General features: G+C 39.2%; 1 protein-coding gene across 1 annotated transcript in view; it reads left to right on the top strand.

Moving 5' to 3' along the window:
- The window catches only part of LOC117831879 (potassium voltage-gated channel subfamily C member 1-like), a 77,610-nt gene that overhangs the window by 43,155 nt on the left and 11,795 nt on the right, over positions 1-22,660 (top strand). Inside the window, exons 2-4 of the mRNA XM_034710769.1 lie at positions 5,438-5,569; positions 6,650-7,511; positions 10,166-10,378. Coding sequence (XP_034566660.1) covers positions 5,438-5,569; positions 6,650-7,511; positions 10,166-10,378 — 1,207 coding nt within the window. The remainder of the gene's footprint in view (positions 1-5,437; positions 5,570-6,649; positions 7,512-10,165; positions 10,379-22,660) is intronic.

Here is a 22,660-nt window from a genome sequence, read left to right as displayed (position 1 = left end):
TGAGCCATGTGGATGATTCTACACCCAGTGAAGACCTTGTGAATGCTGATCATTGAAGGAATGGAGCTACTACAAATAAGCTATCTTCTTCTCAACTTAATCACAGTGGTGTTTGGAAAAAAGGAAAATTTCCTCGTCTGATAATTGGGCTTCTGGTAAATTAAAACTTGTGACCAATGAAGAGTCACATTGAGACTGAGTTTGTTGAGTCTACAGTGTACCACACTGTTGCTCCTGTGTTGTGCTATGTACATTTGTAGCTAAAAAACAAAAACAACTGCTATCTCTGAATCTATGTATATTTAGCTTTACAACATGGTGGATTACCGGAGTTAGCAGGTACACATGTAAATGTATAAAAATGTTTCGAAAAGGTGGAGATTAAGTTTAAGAATGAGCTCTCCAAGGCAAGTTGTAATAATGAAACAATCTGTCTGTCCCTCTTTGTCTGCCTAAAACTCCAAAAGGGCAAAAAAACTTCAACTCAAAAATGAACCTTTGCATTTCTGTGTGTGTCTGGATTGTATCCAGGGCAGCTCTAGATAGCAGTGATAAATTAGAACATGATAATAAGCTGTGGGACTTGATGTGCTCCCTGAGGATTAGTTGAAAACTTCATCTGTCTGTCTTTATCACTGACCTGACACAAAACTGCACACATACACACATGCATACACACAAGCACACACACACACAGGCTAGCACACACGCACACACATACATATTTGTGCACATTTACACATCATGCAAACATAAACACACAACTGAAGATGTGCTGCACCTGGCAAGTTGGCTAACACGCACACACAACCTTCATCACTGACCTTACATAGTTCAACTATTATTATTATTATTATTGTTTTTATTATTATTATTATTATTATTATTATTATTATTATTATTATTATTATTATTATTATTATTATATGTTTTATCATTATAACTATTAACATATTTTGTATCATTATAACTATTATTATTACTATTATTATTACTATCATTTTTATTATATAATCATTAGCATTATTATTATTATTTTATTATTTTTATTATTATTATTATTATTATTATTATTATTATTATTATTATTATTATTATCATTATTATTGTCAGGCATATGTTTTCAATTTTAGTTTGGAATCTATAATTTCCCTCTTTACTGAGTCCTGTTTAACAAAGTGTAGGAACTGGACCTGCTTTTTAAGCTAACCTCCAACAGGCAATAGCTTTTAATAGTTGAAAAAGAGAGTGACAAAAACACTCTGATTCTAAGAAAGCAAGTAAGAAAGCATTTCTCACAACTACACCTGCAAAGTTGTCCATCACATTTCAAAGGGTTTATTTTTTCTGATATTTGAGGATTCAAATGTAAATAAAGCAGCCTTTAAGCCCATGTGAGGAGATTTTAGCTGGCTATAGAAAAGACTGAAATTTACAGTGTTGCCTCTTTGAGAGCTAAAAAAGCAAATAAGACCAAAGGCAACATATCTGTTGGTGTCCAAATTATAATTTGTAATGCCTGAAACCACTGGGTGGGAGAAAGCTAACAGGCCAGATGTTTGACTGTACCATGAACAAACTTCATTTTTTGTATTTTGCAAAGAGAATGATGACTTTCACTGTTGCCTTTCAAAGCAGTATCAGATTGGCATTTTTTTTTAAACACGACTTACACATGTACAGTCATGGCCAAAAGTTTTGAGAATGACACAAATATTACATTTTCACAAAGTCTGCTGCTTCAGGGTTTTTAGGTGTTTTTGTCAGATGTTTCTATGGTATAATGAAATACAATTAGAAGCATTTCATAAGCATCAAAAGCATTTATTGAGAATTACACAGAATTCATGCAATAAGTCAATATTTGCAGTGTTGACCCTTCTTTTTCAAGACCTCTGCAATTCTCCCTGGCATGCTGTCAATCAACTTCTGGACCAAATCCTGACTGATGGCAGTCCATTCTTGCATAATGAATGCTTGGAGTTTGTCAGAATTTGTGGGTTTTTGATTGTCCACCCGCCTCTTGAGGATTGACCACAAGTTCTCAATGGGATTAAGATCTGGGGAGTTTCCTGGCCAAGGGCCCAAAATCTTAACGTTTTGTTCCCCGAGCCATTTTGTTATGACTTTTGCTTTATGGCAAGGTGCTCCATCATGCTGCAAAAGGCATTCTTCATCACCAAACTGCCCTTGGATGGTTGGGAGAAGTTGCTCTCGGAGGACGTTCTGGTACCATTCTTTATTCATGGCTGTGTTTTTAGGCAAGATTGTGAGAGAGCCCACTCCCTTGACCGAAAAGCAACCCCACACATGAATGGTCTCAGGATGCTTCACTGTTGGCAAGAGACAGGACTGATGGTAGCGCTCACCTCGTCTTCTCCGAACAAGCCTTCCTCCAGATGCCCCAAACAATCGGAAAGGGGATTCATCAGAGAAAATGACTTTACCCCAGTCCTCAGCAGTCCAGTCCCTGTACCTTCTGCAGAATATCAGTCTGTCCCTGATGTTTTTACTGAAGAGAAGTGGCTTCTTTGCTGCCCTCCTTGACACCAGGCCTTCCTCCAAAAGTCTTCGCCTCACTGTGCGTGCAGATGCACTCACACCTGCCTGCTGCCATTCCTGAGCAAGCTCTGCACTGGTGGTGGCCCGATCCCGCAGCTGTAACACCTTCAGGAGACAGTCCTGGCGCTTGCTGGACTTTCTTGGGCGCCCTGGAGCCTGTTTGGCAACAATTGAACCTCTCTCCTTGAAGTTCTTGATAATTCGATAGACGGTTGACTGAGGTGCAATCTTACTCGCTGCTATAAACTTCCCTGTTAGGCCCTTTATGTGCAATGCAATGATGGCTGCACGTGTTTCCTTGCAGGTAACCATGGCTAACAGATGAGGAACAATGGTGTCATGCACCATCTTCCTTTTAAAGTGTCCAGTCACTCAATCATGACAGATTGATCGCCAGCCTTGTCCGCATCAACACCCACACCTGTGTTAATGTGTGTGACACCTGTGTGTCATTGAAATTATGTTAGCTGGTCCTTTTGTGGCAGGGCTGAAATGCAGTGGAAATGTATTTTTGGTGATAAAGTTCATTTTCAAGGCAAAGAGGGACTTTATAATTAATTGCAGTTGAGCTGATCACTCCTCATAACATTCTGGAGTATATGCAAATTGCCATTATAAAAACTGAAACAGCAGACTTTGTGAAAATTAATAGTTGTGTCATTCTCAAAACTTTTGGCCATGACTGTACAGGCCACATCAGCAAAGGGATAAGAGGTATTTACTTTGTCCACAGGGAGTACCAAAATCCACACAAACAGAAAGTTCCTCCCAGGAGCTTTAGGTTAAACATCATCAGTGTTTTCTCAGACAATCCTCTGTATTACTTTTTTAGATTTTTAGATGCTAGTCTGTTTTTTTTTTTAGTAGTATATTAGCTATTTTTGTTCCTTAGGTTTGTACTTCATCCTCATTGAAGTAGTAAAGTGTCTAGAGATGACGAGCACATAAAGAGTGTCTTAAAGGTGCCGTGTGTAGTAATTAGCGGCATTTCGCAATAAGCTGAATAGACTTTAAGAAATATAATAGAATATTCATAAGTATGCTTTAACTAGTGTATAATCACATTCACAACTGTTTTTGTTGACTTAATTTAACCCTTTGAGTAGGTCTACTTCCCGAGACTGCCATCGTGCAGAGCCATGTGTCTACAGTGGTCGTGCAAAATGCACTGGTTGGAAGAAGAAAAAGACGAAAAGAGTGGTTGTCGTGTGCAAAATCATTTTTTATTGATTGACATGTTTGATGGTAAAAACTTGGCAAATAGAAGATCATACTTATCAGGGATCATGTGAGCTTCTTGTTCTTAAATGCCCCTGACTGCTGGGACTATTTAGATTTCACCAAATAGTCCCATCTACACACTGCACCTTTAGAATGCAATTGTAAGTATGTTATTTAAATGTGGTATGGCCTGTCAATCATCCAAGACGTTATTCATATTTTTATGGTATCTAAATACCAAAGATTGAGCGCTTCATTTACAAATGTGATCCTATCTTTTTTTAATCAAAATACATCTGAAGAATGTAGCGTTGTTTTATATTTAGGGTTTTGCATAAAATGCCAGTATTAGTAACAACAGCCACTTGTCTGTACAGTGAGTGTACCACTCATAACTGACAGCCATCACTAACTGGTATAACACCAGGGGATTGAAAGATGAAGAGACATGGTGACCACAGCAAAGTAAAGTAGGACAAGTTACCTGACAACTGAGGTGAAGTTAAGATGCTCTTTTAGTTAAAACTATTATCAGTGCAGAAAGATGTTAAACAATTGTCAAAAAGCATCCAAAATATGTTGTCAGGATTTGTAATATTCGTAGGTGGCGAGTATGTAACAGACTGATCAAAGATATACCCAGCATAAGACCTGTGATCCATCCAATAGGCTGACAATTTAATTTTTAAAAGGCATAAAAACATGATTTAATATATAACAACAACCTATCACAATTATTTCATTTACTATGCTTGTTTTATCATTGTTTTCAATCAAAAAATGTTCTTCATTAAAACAATATTTGGTCTTCAATGAGTCTTTTTTTCTCAGAAAGATAGTGATGTACCTTGTTTTATTCAATGTCTTTGTTTTAACATTATCTTCTTAACAGGGTCATCTTATTAACAGGGTCATCTTATATTCTGTAATTGAGGGTAGTAATATATATATATATATATATATATATATATATTACTACCCTCAATTACAGAATATAAGATGACCCTGTTAATAAGATATATATAGTAATATGTCGGGTAGGGAGGTGTGGTCATAATTGTGATTGCAATGAATTGAACAATGACATATTTCTTTAGGAAGAGAAATTGCCAAGATTCTGCAAAGAAAGAGATTTGTGCTCTGAAGAAAAATTTAAAAAAGGCTTACGAATGATTCCTATGTAATGTTCACAGCTCCCAGTAATGACTTTGTCTCCTTACTGCTCTTTTCTGATGGACCTGCTTATATTATTTCTGCATACGCTCCATTTTCCCTCTTTCTATCCTCGTTACTCTCACACTATTCATCCATCAGCCCCCACCACCCCTCTGACTCTGCTGTTATCAATGAGAATGCAGCACTCAGGACATTTGCACTGAATTAACAGCACTCCTCTACTCTCCTCAGTGTTTTATTGGTGCCCCCTATCTGCAGTCCATTGACATGACCACTGCTTTCTACTGCAATGGCCCAAACCCCATTCTCCTCCACCAGCAGCCACATGAACAACAAGATACCAATGACAATGACCTAAACTGGCAAGAATAATGTTTGTGTTAATCTGTAACAGTTTCCTCTCTGATGTTTAAGTAAAAAGAGATTCTCTGTACTGCAAATTGTAACACTTTTCTTTCCCCTGTGCTTCTCTCTGCAGTATGTTGCATTTGGGTCACTCTTCTTCATTCTCCTGTCTATCTCCACCTTTTGCTTGGAGACCCATGAAGCATTCAACACCATCTACAACAAAACAGAGACAGTCACCATCGGAAACACGACACATGACGAGGTACAGTGAAGACGCAGTGAACTGCTTTAAAGAGACACTCATTCAGTCCTGTACTGCTTTCCCTGGAGGTTTGGGAGAGACAGCTTAAAAAATCTGCAGAACCAAAGAAAGCCTGATTTGTAGATCCTCATGTGGTAACCATACTATAATAATGAAAATGATAACAATCAAATTGATAATCTTGATAATTATAATAATAACATCAGTAAAAGTAATACAAATAATAATGCTTTAATAAAACTGGTTATATTAATAAAATAAATAACAATAACAATAATAATAATAATAATAATAATAATAATAATAATAATAATATTATAATAGATGATAATAACAATAATCAAATAGTAAAGATAGTCTTATTTGTAGACCCTCATATGTGGTAACCATACTGTAATCATACTGTAATAATAGTTATAATTATGATAATAATCATAATGGCATTAATAACATCAGTTATAATAATAATAAATCATTAATAATAACATGATATTAATAAAATCACTGATAATAATAATTATAATCACACTTAGCCTTTGAAACCACAAGATGTGGTTTTGAGCTATTTTAAAAAAAATGTTGGATATTATTTCCAAAGGGTATTGGGTCTGGACTTGATGCTTAGTTGGGCAGGAACCAATTTGTTACACCTTCAAGGTTGAGTTAAATAAACAATGCCCAGAATCAGATCACAATAATACCAGTTACTTTTTTTCAAAATAATTTAGAACTTTTTTTTTTTAAATGTAAACTAGTTATAACATTTTGCACATTTACTAATTTTGCCTTTTAAATGGCTGTGGAATGACTTGGCTGAGATAGCTGCCATTGCGTTTCCCACTGATTGGTGTGCTTTTGCCAACACTAAGACTAGAGGGCATGAAAGATGTCTAGAATGAAGACAAGTCTTTGTTACAATAAAGTAGGCTAGGATGTAGGAATCCCAAATGATAAACGATAAATGATAGTTACTACTCAAATTTCACCTTTGTGCATGTAGAATTTGATGAATGATAATATAAATGTATAAAGGATTGATAAAAATTGCCTCCCCTTCCCTTATTTTTTTCCCCCATGCAGATCGTGTATGAGGTAGTCACTGATGGCTGGCTGACATATGTGGAAGGCGTCTGTGTCATTTGGTTCACCATTGAGGTGATGGCACGTGTTATCTTCTGCCCCAACAAGGCAGAGTTCTTCGGCAGTGCCCTAAACATCATAGACTTTGTGGCCATTGTGCCCTTTTACCTGGAGGTGGCGCTGAGTGGCCTCTCCTCCAAAACAGCCAAAGACGTGCTGAGTTTCCTGCGCGTGGTGCGCTTTGTTCGTATCCTGCGTATTTTCAAGCTGACCCGCCACTTTGTCGGTTTGCGTGTTCTTGGCCACACTCTGCGGGCCAGCACCAATGAGTTCTTGCTGCTCATCATTTTTCTGGCGCTGGGCGTCCTCATCTTTGCTACCATGATCTATTACGCTGAGCGCATCGGCGCAGACCCTGATGATCCAACGGCGGCAGCCCACACAAACTTCAAGAACATCCCCATCGGCTTCTGGTGGGCTGTGGTGACCATGACAACACTGGGCTATGGGGACATGTACCCTGAGACATGGTCTGGAATGCTGGTGGGGGCCCTCTGCGCCTTAGCTGGTGTGCTAACCATCGCCATGCCTGTGCCCGTCATTGTCAACAACTTTGGCATGTACTACTCCCTGGCCATGGCCAAACAGAAGCTCCCTAAGAAGAGGAACAAGCACATCCCCAGAGCGCCACAGCCAGGCAGTCCTAACTACTGCAAGCCAGATGCCCTGGCCATGGCAACCGCCTCACCACACAGGCTGATGGGCAATGTGCTTGGACCAGGCATGGTGGGATCTGGCAGCATGATGGGTACTGGGGACTGCCCGCTGGCACAGGAGGAGATCATTGAGATCAACAGGGCAGGTAAGTGGCTGAAGTCAAGCATTTATATCAAAGTTGTATAAGGTTCAGTGTGTTGATGTGAAGATAGAGAGCAGACATTGGACAGTTTTCCAAAAGGATAAGCAGTCTTGAAAGAACCACATTTTCAAATTGTTCCAGGGGCAAAAATACATTTTAACAGATACTTAACATCCAGTGCAATTTTGATACCCTCTGGTTTCTCTCTTTATTGGGATTAAAACTTGTGCTGGAGAGGACTGAGTAGCTGTCAGTATTTACCATTTCCTTTAAAAAAAAAGGGATCTCTTTAGTCCAGTATTAGACCCCAATGTGAATTTTTTTTTTCCATTGGCAACAGTTAAATACTAAAACCATCCTTAAGAATGATAGGTTTGATTAGTGATCCAAACAAGTGATCAAGCTGACTGAATTTTAATCAAATAACTGATTAATTGCTAGAAACTTAATGAATATAAATAAAGATGAAAATCTGAAAAAAAATGAAAACAAATAATCCAAGTTACGTTTCCTTGAATCATTATGAAACTCAATAAGGAGTTCTGAGATACTGTGCTGGAATAGAATGATGGTTTGAGCTGTAGTGATTATTGGCCTTTGATCTAATGTTTAAACATGAACGTGGTTTTCGACATGTTTTTGACTGGTTAAAAATGATTTGCTGTTCAGACATGTCATCTCTGACTTTCTATCATATAACTTCTAAAGCTCTAGCAACTTAAGTTAATCACTTTAGCCACCTTAAAAAATATTATTATATAAAACTGTCCAAGTTTTTTTTTACTCTGCCATCTGACTGATGACCAGAGGACAAATTTGAAGCTCTGAACTTGTGAGGAGTGTGTATTTGTTTTGATGCTGTAAATAACTTGATGATGTCCTCCTTTCTTGAGGGGATAGCTAAGATTTAAATTTACGATGGGATGAGGAAGCTTATTACTTTCCCTCTATCATTTTGCTCTCACAGGCAAATGCTGTACTGCCAAGGCTGACATGTTAAGATAATCCTGGATTGGCTCAATATAGATATACAGTATTTTCTGCCTGTCTGAACATTGATTCAGGCCATCTCATCTTGTCTCTGCTCTGTCGCTGACATGTCAATCATCTGCACTGAGTCGAGTATGTGTGCGAGTGTGTGTGTGTGTACGTTTGTGTGACTGATTGTAATTGGATGTGTGGTAGCTTTCTGTTTGTGGTAGAGCTGCAATGCATGCTTTAAGTAGACTTAAAGGGTTTATAGTTATATGTTTTCCTTTTTCACCACAGTGTTTGATAGTGAGCATACATATGATCAGTGTTTCTGTTAGAGTGCCCAAATTCCTCCTTTCATGTAGCGCTTAATATGAAACCTGTCTTAATTAACAATAGAGATTACCATTAAAAGAAAGTGCAGCCAATTTCGAGATTTTTCAACAAGGAATTTGTGCTTATTTGCAGAAATATCTCTTTGGAACTTAACAAAAGAAGAATTATCATTACCATTACATAAATTATGTTAATTTTAAGATTATTTATTCAACCAATTCAAGCATGGACCACCACTAAGCTTTGATGCTCTGCTGCATGTGCTGCAGCAATGACAAGATTGTAACCTTGCTCTGTTTTCTGCTCAGTCTTTCTGTAAAACATGCACGTACTTGAACACATATGAGCTAGTACCATGTTATATAGTAAGTGATAGGTCTATTTTAGCCCAGTAGTATCCGTTTGTGCATATGTGTGCGTTTGTGTGCGTATGTGTGCACCACATAGTCCCCCAGTCTCCCATTCCTTTGTTTAGGTCCTCTCATTCAGTGCCGAATGATGGTGTGTATTGGTAAATGAAGTGTGTGCGAGAGAGAGAGAGTGTGTGTGTGTGTGTGTGCACTTTCTCTGCTGCAGTGTGTTGGTCATGTGATCAGGACAGCTATCACGAGGCACTAATGCTGCTTAACCCCCCCTCCTACCATCCCCACCAACCTCCCCTTCCCTCTCTGCTCACTTCTCTTTCCCTGTCTTCTATCATTTTCCCTCTCCTTACCCTTTTTGATTTTATTTTTACTTTCCACTCATTTTTCTCTCACTACTTCTCTTTCATCTCACGTTCTTTGGCTTCTGTGTCTCATCTCCAAATCCCTTCTCCTTGTCCTCTTCTGACTCGCTCCTCACTACTCCTGGTCTTATCTCCATTTTCCATTTTCCATTTTTATTACTCTGATGCCCCCCCCTACAACTCTGCTTGTCCCCCATGCCCCTTTTTCTTCTCCCCTGACCATTAATCTCCTCCTCTTCTCCTCTTCACTCTCTCTCTCAAATCTCCCCATGTCTCGCCCACCTGCTCTTCTGTCTTTTATTATTTATTTTCTACCTTCTTCCTGTGCTCTCTCTGTGATCATCTTCTTCCAACTTCTCACAATTTTTTCTTCTGTTCTAATCTTCTCTTTATTTTCATCCTCTCTTTTCTCATCCCTTTCTGGCCACGTCCTCTCACACTTGTCTTTTGTTTTTATGTCTCCTTTCTCCTCTCCTCCCCCTCTTCTGTCTTCATCTTCTCCCATCTCCATACCCTACAACCTTTTGTCTCCTTTCTTTTTCTCTTTTCCTTCACCTTTTTCCTCTCACCTGTAACTTGCCACACCAAATCCACCCCCTGTCTTTCTGACTTCCTCCATCAGACTCCAAGCAGAATGGGGACGCAGCAGCCAACGCGGCAGCCTTGGCCAATGAAGACTGCCCCACCATTGACCAGGTCCTTGGGGATGAGCGAAGCCCAGCAACTGGGGGTCTCGGCTCCACCACCAGCCGTGAGCGCTACCCACACGACCGGGCCTGCTTCCTGCTGAGCACCGGGGAGTTCCAGCGCACGACGGACGGAAACGTTCGGAAAGGTAGGAGGGTGGAGGGGGGGAGGCGGAGGATTGAAGGAGGAGGAAGAGGAGGAGTGGGGGGAGGGCAGTACTTGAGTGACAGCAGTGGGCTGTCGCTCAATGCATGGTCCTGATTGATATGTGCTGACATGGTGTGTTGTGTGCAAAAACATCATAAAGCAGTCAGACTTACATGTTCCAAACACAACCATATCCAGTTTTACACATACATACAGTGGTCGACAAGAGAAACATACTCAACCTTATAAAAAGGGATTCTACATGTGCTCATGATACCCTCTTACAACAGGCACACAGACACAGCAAAAGCATGATTTAAAAGACTGAACACCATGAAGACAACATCAATAAAAAAATATATATATAGAAGTGTTGTGTTTTATCTATAATAAAAGAACCCAAGAGGACTTTTGGATACTCTAACAAGTTTAAGTAAGACTCAGAAGCACCCCAGACACACTATATAATACATTTCTTTCTCACTCCCCTCCATTTCTACGACTCAGTGTATGTCACCAATGTTAAACATGTCCAGCTCTCTCCAGCAGCATAAACAACATATCAATGTCTACTCACTGGCATTGATGTATAATTGAATGATTTTTTTTTCATTTGCACCTTCAAACTACGGCTGTAGTAGAGGAGGTCTCCTTCACGCATCTATCCTGCATCTTTGCTGCAGAGGTACTGCAGAGGCTGCTGCTGCAGCAGCACTGCCATCTGGGCTAATGTTAAAGCAACTGGGTTTACTCCTGTGAAAAAAAGAAGTATTCATTACTGACTTATTTATAAACTGTGGTCAAAGGATTCTTTATTTACAAAATCCAGATCATTCTCTATTAAGGTCATCAAAATTTAATGCAGGATAGCATTTGTCTTCTGTCTGTGCTTTATTGTGTTGTGTTCATCATTTGTTTAAACCTGTGTACATGTAGTTTCATTTCAGATTGTGATTACAGTGCTGTTTGTCATTTTGAATGCAGTGTTATTAGGATACAGAGGATATTGGTATTGTTTTATTATTTTCTAGTTTCAACAAATCCCATGGAAAGACAGACCTTTAGCCTCAATTATTTATTACAATGATTTTGATTAAATTAAGTTGCCTGGCAACAACATCGTGTAGTCACATGAGTCATGAGTCTCTTTGTGAATGTGGTATACACCGATCAGCCATAACATAATGACAGGTGAAGTATACATCATCGATCATCTCTTTACAATGGCACCTGTCAGTGGGGGGTGAACTTTTTGTCCTTGAAGCTGATGTGTTGGAAGCAGGGAAAATGGGTGAAGGTAAGCATGTTGGTGACTCTGACAAGGGCCAAATTATGAGGCCTACCAAAAGTGGTCAAAGAAAGGAAAACTGGAGAACAGGTGCCAGGGACATGAGCAACCAAGGCTTGCTGCTGTGCATGTGTGGAGTGATGGCTGGCACATATGGTCCGGTCCAACAGAAGAGCTACTGCTGAAAAAGCGATGGCTGGTTCTGAGAGATACATGTCAAAACACACAGCGCGTTACAGTTTGTATCGTTTTCAGCTGCATATTTTCAGGGTGCCATGCTGATCCCTGTCCACAGCTGGAAGGGCCTACAATGTGCATGGGAGTATCAGAACTGGACCACAGAGCAATGGAAGAAGGTTATCTGGAGGAGCATAACTGTGTTGACTTGGTCCCCAAATTCCCCAGATCTCAATCCAGTCAAGCATCCGTGGACAACCAAGTCCTATCCATTGAGGCCCCACCTCACAGGACCACAGCACACCTTCACAGGTCCAGTTGAGTCCTTGTCTCATCAGGTCAGGGCTGTTCTAGACCTGACCTGATGAGAGGGGGCGGGGCATACACATAAGCTAGTTACAGTGGCAAGGAAAAACTTGCAGAAACCTCGAGCAGAATCAGACTCACGTCAGACAGACTGAGTTGGGGTCCACAAATATGTGGATACTTGTTGACCCAGTTCTTTTGGTTTCGGGAACCCTATCAGTTATAATGAAAAGGCAGTGTTGGTCTTTCCTTGGGATTTGATTGATCAATATGGAAATAATAGTATATTACCTGCCACATCGCACAGTGTACTAGCATAATGTTAAACTTTTCACTACCATATGTTAAAAAGAATGTTTATGGATGTCCTGTTTTGAAATGAAACCTGAAGTATATGGATTTACAGCTTCTAACTTCCAAATTGGCTAAAGAAAACAATGATATGAGAGTCACTTTGTCCCGCTGTGGCCTCAGGTTTACTTTTTCATTCTCTAATTTATTTACTCTCCTTTCTCATTCCCCATCTTCCCTCAAAACACTTTTTGTAATTTGATTTCTACATGTTGCTTGTATCCTCTTCTGCAATTTGCTTTCCATGTATTCCATGCCATATTATCATATATAAAACTGTCCTGTTTACTTTCCATTTAACTTTATTTTCCACCATCCTGCTAACTGCCACTATGACCCACTAACACTGAAACAATTTATTTTGTTTACAAATATACACCCTGTCTTTTCACCTGTAACACTCTACACACACATCTATACACTCTCCCCATGCTATTTCCTCTGACTCACACATACCAACGCACTCCAAAATACACACCCCAGCAGATGGCTCAAGTTCCAGCAGTGTGACTTCCTTCCTGGGAGAGGAGTGGTTTAGGCCGAAAGGGCCTCTGCTACAGCAGGGAATCAGTGTTAACTCCACCTCCTGCCAGATCCAATCCTAGAAACACAGAGGTAAAACTTTTAGGACTAAACTTTTGATTTAGAACACCACACTTCCAGCATGCAGGCCTGCTTGTCATACCTAAAATCTCTTAAAGTAGTATGGGAGGTAGAGCCTTCAGTTATCGGGCTCGTCTCCTTTGGAATCATCTACCAGTCAGGGTCTGGGAAGCAGACACCATCTCTACTTTTAAGAGTAGCTTTCCAATTTTCCTTTATGATAAAGCCTATAGTTAGAGCTGGCTTAGGCTTGGACCAGCTCTCAGTTACTGTACACTGCTATTGGCTTAGACTGCTGGGAGAACTGACACACTGGGACCCTATCTATCCCCCCCTGTTAAACTACTGTTTAACAATACTGTTAAACATTTTCACAGTGAACAAAATGACCCAAGGTTAATATTAGATCAGAGTTAGCCTTATAAGATGATACTAGAACAGCCTGGTGAGAGTTTTCAACGTAATATATCTTATAGAACAAGATAAGATTTTAAAATGGTTTAACCAGAGTGGGTAAGATAAAAAAAGGCTAAAACAGACTACCTTCCCCCATGGTGGACCAGACTAGATTAAATCTTACTAGATTAGGCAGAGTTAGATTAGATTAGATTAGATTAGATATAAAAATAATTATATAAGTCAGTACCAAATAAGTTGAAGTAGTAAACAAGACTCAATAACATTGTACCAGGCAGAACTTGATTTAGTTAGATCATTTTATCTTAGCCTCTTGCGCTGAATCTACTAAAAAATACAAATGTGAGAACATTATTCAGCAAAAAGAGAAACATTTGAAAAATACATGCTTTATTTGACAGGAGTGAATGGAGTAAACAGTAAATGCTCAGAATATGCCCTCATAGTAGAAAGCAAAGCCATCATTAGAAGATAAGACTTCTGTAAAAACTTCAACATGATCAGATTACACATACAGGTTTGTACATGCATTGGTACCTCTGCATTATAATCTCCCCTTTCTTTTACAGTGAATTCATATTCTCTCAAACATGTTTATTCAGTTTTGGGTTCACAACACTCTGACTTGAACTGGAGGAGTCTGGGATAGACCTTCAATGTCTCAATTATTAGATGATCTGCTGTTACTCCTGAGTCACAGTCTCCTGATATGGGGCCTCATAGCACAAAAAAAAAACACACCATGCATAAAATCACGTACACTTTTTGAATGCGTTCAGGTGCATGCAGGGTGCTTGTTGTAAAGCTTGTAAGTGTGGTTCCAGCATCATACAGAAAACAATAACTGTGTGTAGGATGTGTTGGGGGGGGCAAATGCATGCATGATTTGTGCGTGCATGGGTGTTTGTGTGTGTTGCCCATACACTTCAATTTAATCTGTGTCTCAAAGGAATTCGTTCCAACCACACAACCATGTAGGTCATACTAAGTTAAGATAACTTACAGGATTGCATGTTGGCCATTTGTTTTTATTCATGGTGCTTTTCAAGCTATATAACATTACTCTAAGTGTCTTTTTAGAAATGAATTATTTAGGCATATACTTAAAATAAGGTATGTATCATATGTAAGGTATAAGGACATATGATAAAAAAGTAGGATAGCTCCGGTGGATGTGTTGCAGTATAGCCATCTCTTGGCTCAGTATTCATTGTAATTGTGACCCAATTTTGATAACTTTATTATGGTGTTTATTAATTGATTTAAAGATCTTATATATAGATAATATATTATAATATGATATAATGAAATATAATATATCTTATAACATTATATGGTTATATGATATTGTATATTAAAATATTTATTTATATATTTATTTTTGGACACTTATCTAGATGTTGATAATTGCTTAAATCACATAAAATGTTTACACAAAAGGAGTATTATTTTCCCCAAATAAATTGTATTTGAATGATAAATGTTGTTTATTGCAAAAAAAATCTGTCGCTCTCTTATAAATGGTCAGAATTGCAGAATATGACACTTTTAGTTACCCACCATATCTTACTTGTCCGGAACATATACCTGCCAAATACCTGCTAGAAGAATCTGTATTTAGAATCACAAACACACACACACACACACACACACACACACACATTCACACACACACACACACACACACATTGTAGCTGTACTTACATGAACACACCGTGTGAGTCTGAGAGTTTGAGACGAGTGTGTGTGACTAAATGCATGTTTAGCACTGCTTATAAGCCCCATAGTGTGAAAAAGAGAGAAAAATGCCATCGTTGTATCTGACACATTGTAACAACACGGGTGAACAGAATGGGCCGAAAGGTTAACGGTTAAAATGCGGGTTTATGTCTGGATGTGTGCTGTTGTTGTTGTTGTTATTTTGTTGTTTTACTGTCTCTTTCTCCAGGTTTGTCAGGTCATACGTTTGTATGTTGGCTCTTTTTTTGTCTGTGTCACACTGTCCATCTGTCTGTTTGTCTGTCTGTCTTTTTCTCTACTTTTCTTTGTTTCTGTCTGTATGTCCGTCCTTTGTCTGTGTGTGTCTGTATTTGTGTGTGTAGCTGTCTTCCCCTCCTCCTGCTCCTCCTCTTCCTCCTCCTTCTCTTCCTCTCACCCAGTCTCTTCTCACTCTGGTACTTACAGATAGGGGGCACTACAAATTAAATGCTTACCCCTCCCCAACCTACGGCCCCCCACTGCTGTTGGGGGTCCAAATGCCAGACTGCTTTTTGGGGCGATGGTGTCTGGTCCTTTCATAATTTGATGATCTAATTGTTTTGAAATACTGATTTTAAGGTGCATCATTCTGATAAATGTTGGGGCTCCAAAAATAGTTATTTTGCACCAAAATATTGAGTAAGTTTCTCAAAGGGATAAAACGTGAATAAGAAAGGGTCCAATGAAACATTCTTTTGGGACCAATGCCAGAGTGGAAAGGGCTGCTATGCATTGGCTGGCTCACTGCCCTGCCACTGAGAGTGAGAGCTGGTTGCTTATTGGTTAGTCGGAGGGTTTCCTCTGTCCTCTGTCCTTTCCTCTGGAACTGAGCTCAGGTCAGTTTTTACAATGCAGTCCACAGAGAGAACTGTTGTGTTTTATAACAGACTCGGCTCCAATCATTGTATTATAGGCTCAGCTCATTCGGGCAACAATTTTATATACGTTATTAAAAAACGTTTTAAAAGGTCTGATTCCAATGTGAAAAGAACCTTTCTTTTGTGGCAGAGCTATGTCTGACTCTCTGTCGGGCTGCACTGGAACACTGACTACTGTAGTGCTTCGAAGGTTTGATGGCTAATGTTATTGTTAAAGTTCATAGACAAACAAGATCCAAAAGTTAGATGAACAGAAAGGGAGAAAGAGAGAAAGACAAAACCCTAATCCCAAAAAGACAAACATGCAAATACATCCAGGTAAGTATGAGAACTACTTCGAAGGGCTGTGGTGATAAGCATAGTGGTGGCACCGTTAACTGTGCTATGATGGGCTCTCAGGCTTTTCTCTCTTCACACCTAAAGCTCCAAATCCACTCAAAATACTATTCCATGACCAGCTCATGGGAAAATGTTCGCTCTATGTTTCCTTTAAGTTACTTCAATACATTTTTGACTGGATAAGAGAAGATATAACAAGAATTTCAACATAGACACAAGGCCATAGCTTTACTGTAGACGTGCCACCACGGCTCTCTCCCAATCATAAGACACCCCTCTTTCCTTCCTCCCTCCCCTCACACTGGCATAATCACAGATTGCACTTGGATAGAATCTTATAGTTACAACTGTAACCGAAATCAACCACCATCAGGTCTGTGGATGTCGTTGTAATGGGTGGAAAGAACGAAACCTTGAGCTTTTCAGAGGCATTCAGAAAGGGCAGCATCACATTGTAGCGCTCTTTTTTCTTCTGCTTTTTCCTGGCTCTCATGCCTTTGTATGCGCAAGCTCAAGGGCAGGGGCGCATGCAAGCTACCACTGCTGGTTGAAAGAGACTGAACTAGCCGAAAGAGAGAAGGGCTGTAGCAAAAAATCTGTATCAATGTTAAACTCTCCAACATTCACTTTTGCATTTTCCCAGCCCAGGGGATTCCTGTTGGCTTGTAGCTTGGTCTTGGTTCTGTATCATGAAATTGTTTGACCATTCACTTTAATCACTTTTTACTTTAGTCAGTATGTCTTTCTTTCTTTCTTTCTTTCTTTCTTTCTTTCTTTCTTTCTTTCTTTCTTTCTTTCTTTCTTTCTTTCTTTCTTTCTTTCTATCTATCTATCTATCTATCTATCTATCTATCTATCTATCTATCTATCTATCTATCTATCTATCTATCTATCTATCTATCTGTTTTAGATTTCTTCGTTTGTTTTTTATATGATTGTATGTTATCTTTATTTTTTTCTCAGTCCTAATCATGCTGACTCTCCAATCCTTTGATCCCAACCCCACTCTTTATATTGCCCTTCCACATTCTCTCTCTATTTTTTCTCACTGCTTGACTTCATCCTTTTCTCCTCACTGTTGCTACAGAAACAGTGAACAGAGGAATGCTTGGACTTGGTGCAACCAAGCATTTTGGGTCAAGGCTTAGTTTTGATTGCATTATTGATTCATATTGATACTGTGGGCTGCATTTCACCAAGCATCAAGTGAGGCAGAAAGAGCAAGAAAAATGAAAACCTTTTAGTGTTACGTTAATGATGACAAAAAGAAGACATGATCTGAACCAAAAAGGAAGTAAAAATACAACGAAAACCCAATTTGTTGGTTTTGGGAAAATTACTTGATACTAGCAGTCCAACCTAAGAAAAAGAACTGCAGGTGATGTTTGAAAACATCTCAAATACAGAAACTACATTAAACCATTATGAAGTATAAGAAAGCCCTTTCACTTGTGATTGGGCAGTCTGAATCTCAGTTAATAAGTCTTTTGTAGTAACTTTGGTAAAAATAGCATGAAGTTACACTGAAGAAGACTTTAACCATACAATGGGTACTTGATTCATGAATATGTTAACTGAAATAATACATCTGTTGATAAGTACATCCATTTTCTTGTAAACCTGCATTTTATTTTATTTTTTTTACAGTTGCTCACTACTTGCCATTGGAGGTAATGCGGGTTTAAGGCACTTAACACTGACCTAGCCAAGAGTTAATGTTTAACACTTAATTTTGTTGTTTTATTTATTAATACCACATTTTGCACCAAAATTAGTATTAAAGTATTATATTCCCCAAAAAGTAGGGAAACCATTTAAATTGTTATTACAAACAGCTTTTGATGGTTTTCTAATGATTTTAAGTCTAAATGTAATTGTTAATAGTGTGAAGACAACATATCAAATGTTGAATCGGAATTTTTTTTTCAAAAATATCAATCTTTTAAAATTTGACGTCAGCAACATGTTTAAAAATTAATTGTTACAGGGAAATAATTACCAACGTGTTGCACCACCTCTTCTTTTAACAACACTGTTGTCACATTCATGCCTGATAAAAGGTCTCAGATGCAGTTTGGGGTCTCATTGTTCATATTTTTTGTTTCATGATGCGGCAAATGTTTTAAATGGATGACAATTTGGGACTGCAGGCAGGCCAGTTTAACACCTTGATATGCTGTTGTAATGTGTGTAAAATCTGTTTTGGCATTGTCTTGGTGAAATACACAAGGTTACCTTGAAAAATCATTGTCTGGATGGCAACGTTTTGCTTAAAACCTGTATTGTTCAGCATTAATGGGGCCTCCCAGATGTGTAAGCTACATGCCATGGCCACTTGTGCATCCCTATACAGATTTCCCCTGCATTTGTTGGTGCAGCGACAAACTCTGTACCCAGACAGTGTTTTTTGGAAATGATTTTGAGCCCATGCTTGACTTCTACTACAGAGTCATGTATGTTTGTTAATGCTGTGCCACCTGACCAAGGTCCAGAGATCATGGCCACCCAGCACTGGTTTTTGGCCCTGTCCCTTTTGTACAGACGTTTCTAAAGATTCTCTGAAACTTCCAAAGGTGTAGTGTGTAGAGTATGAATTCTCCCTGCTATCTGCTCTGTCACAAGGCCTTGTTCACAAAATACCCTCAAAGTTCTGTGCAGTGCTCCACTTTGGTGTATGATTGTGATTAAGACGAGCTGTCAGAATCTCTACTCTCTGCTGCGCAGAGCTGCACTGTGCTGTCTTATTCTTACATGGCTAAATTCTATCCACATATGGTGGGCTAAATGGAGAGGGAAACTCCTTCCCACTTCATTGGTTGCTCAACTCATGACAGATGCTTTGCAAGCTAGCAAAACGCAGCTAGCAAATGGCCCAGCATGAATTTGCTCGGGTTGAGCCACAGACAGCCCCAGACTGATCATTATAATAAAAGTAGTGTCGAAGTATTATAAAGGGACTGAGGGCCCGATCTACTAAAGGTTTGCGTGTATAAAAACACGTGCAAACTTGATAGCGCACGCAAAGCTGACGTACTAACCGGGCGCACCAAGGATTGCGTCTTTCAAATGAGCAAAATAGCACTCGCAAAACATTTAGCGTGTTTGCCTTCATGAATATGCAGAACACATGTAGATCATCAGAACGTGCAAAATACTGGGAGGAGGAGATGCAAATGTAATCATTTAGCACACGCAATGTGATCTATCAAACCTGAAGCAGATAGCGCGCGCCGTATTTGCGTCTATATTTAGCACGTTTGAAAGGCAGGTGCAAACTGGCACAGCATTACGCACACATGGCTGCGGTCACTGTAAAGCTCATCATAACATTGCTTTACAACATGGGCTTACAAGCATTACTAAATGTTTTAGTCAATCAAACCAAGAGAACACAAAAATAATAATAATAAAACTACACAAATTCAAAGCAGTTCAGCACCACCGATAGCGACCGCATCATTCTGACACCCACTTTAACTTTTTCATATGAGAGCACATGAGGTCACTGTATCAACAGCTATAAAGTTTAGTAAAATTGGCACAGCTGCCCACATCTTCACATACAAACAAAAAATCAATATGAACTAGGCCTACTCACCACTGTTTGGACGAGCCTTAAGCTCCGTGGACTTGTCCACGATGCACTGTATGTCCATTTTCTTTGATCTGTCATTGTCAATAGATAACATGACATGTCCACTCAGTCTATTCTGTCCCATTGTGCTCATCAAGGGGTTTTTAGTTAGTTTTAACTTGGAGAATGAGCGCTCACTGAGCTGCGCCAGGCAGCTCTGCGTAGCTCCTCATCTCGTGCTTGCAGCAGTGTGTTGGGGTGAATTGCCTTAAACATGTTCACAGTTCCATTTAAGCTGGTGAATCTTTGGGACAGTTGCTGGATGATGATATCAGGCATTAAAAACGTTCACCCGAAAGTTGCTCCCTGGGACAGTGAGGCGACTGTCTTCATCCAAGTAACGCATAACTTTTCTTGAGCAAAAGTGGCAGACTTAGCCTCATCAAATCGCTCTCTAAACTCCATCAAAACACTGATTGCTTTTTCTCACATCATTCACATTTTCACAGATGGCCTCCCAAATCGTGTTTCTAACGCTTAGATGTCTCTGCTGGAGTTCACCAATGTGTTTATTTCCCTCCTCCACAAAGACCTCCAACTCCATGGCTTCAAACTTTATTTATCGCTTAAGACCACTCTGCTCTCTCAAACTCTCCATGGGGACAGCCGATAGCACACGCAAAATCCTCGTAAAATAGGGCGGTCCACACCACCTTTGCACTCGTCATTTGCGCACGCAGTCATAGTAGATCACCCGCAACACGCCCAGAAATAGCACGTGCAAAATTATTATTTGCACACGCAAAGTAGCGCTCGTTATTTGGGATCTTAGTAGATCAGGCCCTGAATGTACAAATGTATTATTCCGAAGTCATCCAGAGGTGTTATTACCACCAACTTTCATCAGATTGCAAAAATCTCAATCGAACTGCTCAAGGCTGTTGGCACCAGTGTGATTTGCTTTGAGGTTTATATGCATACAAAGGGGTATGACAGGTTAATGGAGCAAATACATTTGCATTGGATTAGCTTGTACAAAAGCTACACATTCCTTTTGTGAATCTGCCCCCCTTTTAATGTCTCTGTTCCATTTTCTTTTAAAAGGGATGCTTGCATCAAATTTATCAGCATATACTTTTTCTTAAAACAGTTACAGTTTTATATCAGCATTTGAAAAAATTTCTTTGCACTATTTTCAGTTATTGTTTAAATTATTAAAAATATAAAAAACATCTACATTTTTTCCAAATGTACATTGTCCCAACTTTTTTTGGAATTAGGGTGGTATTGTGAACACTATAGCCCTTGTGCACCATCAAGTTGCCAGAAATAACCAATATTTTTTGCTAAAATTATGTATATTAAGATAAGCCAGTATTTGCTTTATTAAAGGACATTTGAAAAATGTGGCAGACTTTTGGAATATGAACAATTACACTGTAGGAGAAAAGAGCTTAATGCAAGATATTGAAAATACAAAAAGTCTTGTTTTCAGAGAATCAGAATTATTCAATTTCTGGCAATTGTACTCTAAAGGTTCCCTCAATACTATGCAAACCAACATCAACTACTTCTGGGAGGCTTTTACATCATTAGATAATTATTATATGATAAAAAAGGTTGTTTGTATGAAAAATTTAGCATTGGTCAAAAGTGGATGTAGCCCTTTGGCTCAAAGAGAAGCCAAATGCTGCAGTGCCTTAAAGCTGCATTTTTTTTTTATAGTCAAAAGCTGAATTTCAGTTGATCTACTACCTCAGATGAGAAATGTAAAAGCCTTATTTTTTTGGTATAAACTCTCATCAGATGTAATGTATTTGCTGAATTACATATTACCTATGTTGTTTGTCAGTAGAAACGGTCTTAAAAACAAGTAGAAACCCTTTTGTCTGTGGACATGGTTAGTCTGAAAGGTTTAATCACACCACTGTCCTTAGCTTACATGAACAAACCCCACTAATATTCTGTTTCTATGACTCTTGCCAAGGTTTGTCTCTGTGCAAAACAGGATAAATGGATGGTGCTGGCTAGAATGCAGAGAGGAGAACACTGCCTGCTCTCCCTCAGAAAAGAAAAAAAAACTGCAGAGAGGTACAGTAAGTCTGAAGTGAATGTTGGTGCAGTGCTGCTAGTGCCTCCAAAGGCCAAGACTGCACATTACACCATCCTAACTGCATTACTTTCGAAGACGGCAGACACACTCTGCAGTAAGATACTGCACACGTCTATCTCCCCTTTGGTTGAGAAACCTAATCAGTAAGTGGGTGGAGGTCGAGTAAAGGAATGAAATGTTGCATTAATCACTGACTTGCTTTGTACTTCATGCCCTCTCTGACTGCCTTCCCATATTTTTTTCCTTCTATAATTTTCTCTTCCTGTCTTTTTCTCCCTGTTCTCCTCCTTCCTGGTCTCTGTAGAAATAGTATTGATTTTTTTCATTGACAGACAGACACCACTGGCATGAACTGACTCTTGAGTCTTGCTTTGACGCTCATTGGTGTAATGAGATATGCTGCACCATAGCAGAGTGAGCTCTCGTGTCTCTTTCAGTCTTTCACTACATCTCCCTTGAGTTCCACCACATTTCAAACT

This window comes from Notolabrus celidotus, chromosome 20, assembly GCF_009762535.1.
Source record: "Notolabrus celidotus isolate fNotCel1 chromosome 20, fNotCel1.pri, whole genome shotgun sequence".
Classification (NCBI taxonomy): Eukaryota; Metazoa; Chordata; class Actinopteri; order Labriformes; family Labridae; genus Notolabrus; species Notolabrus celidotus.
The sequence above is the reverse complement of the archived record's forward strand: the minus strand, read 5'-3'. Positions and strand labels throughout refer to the sequence as shown.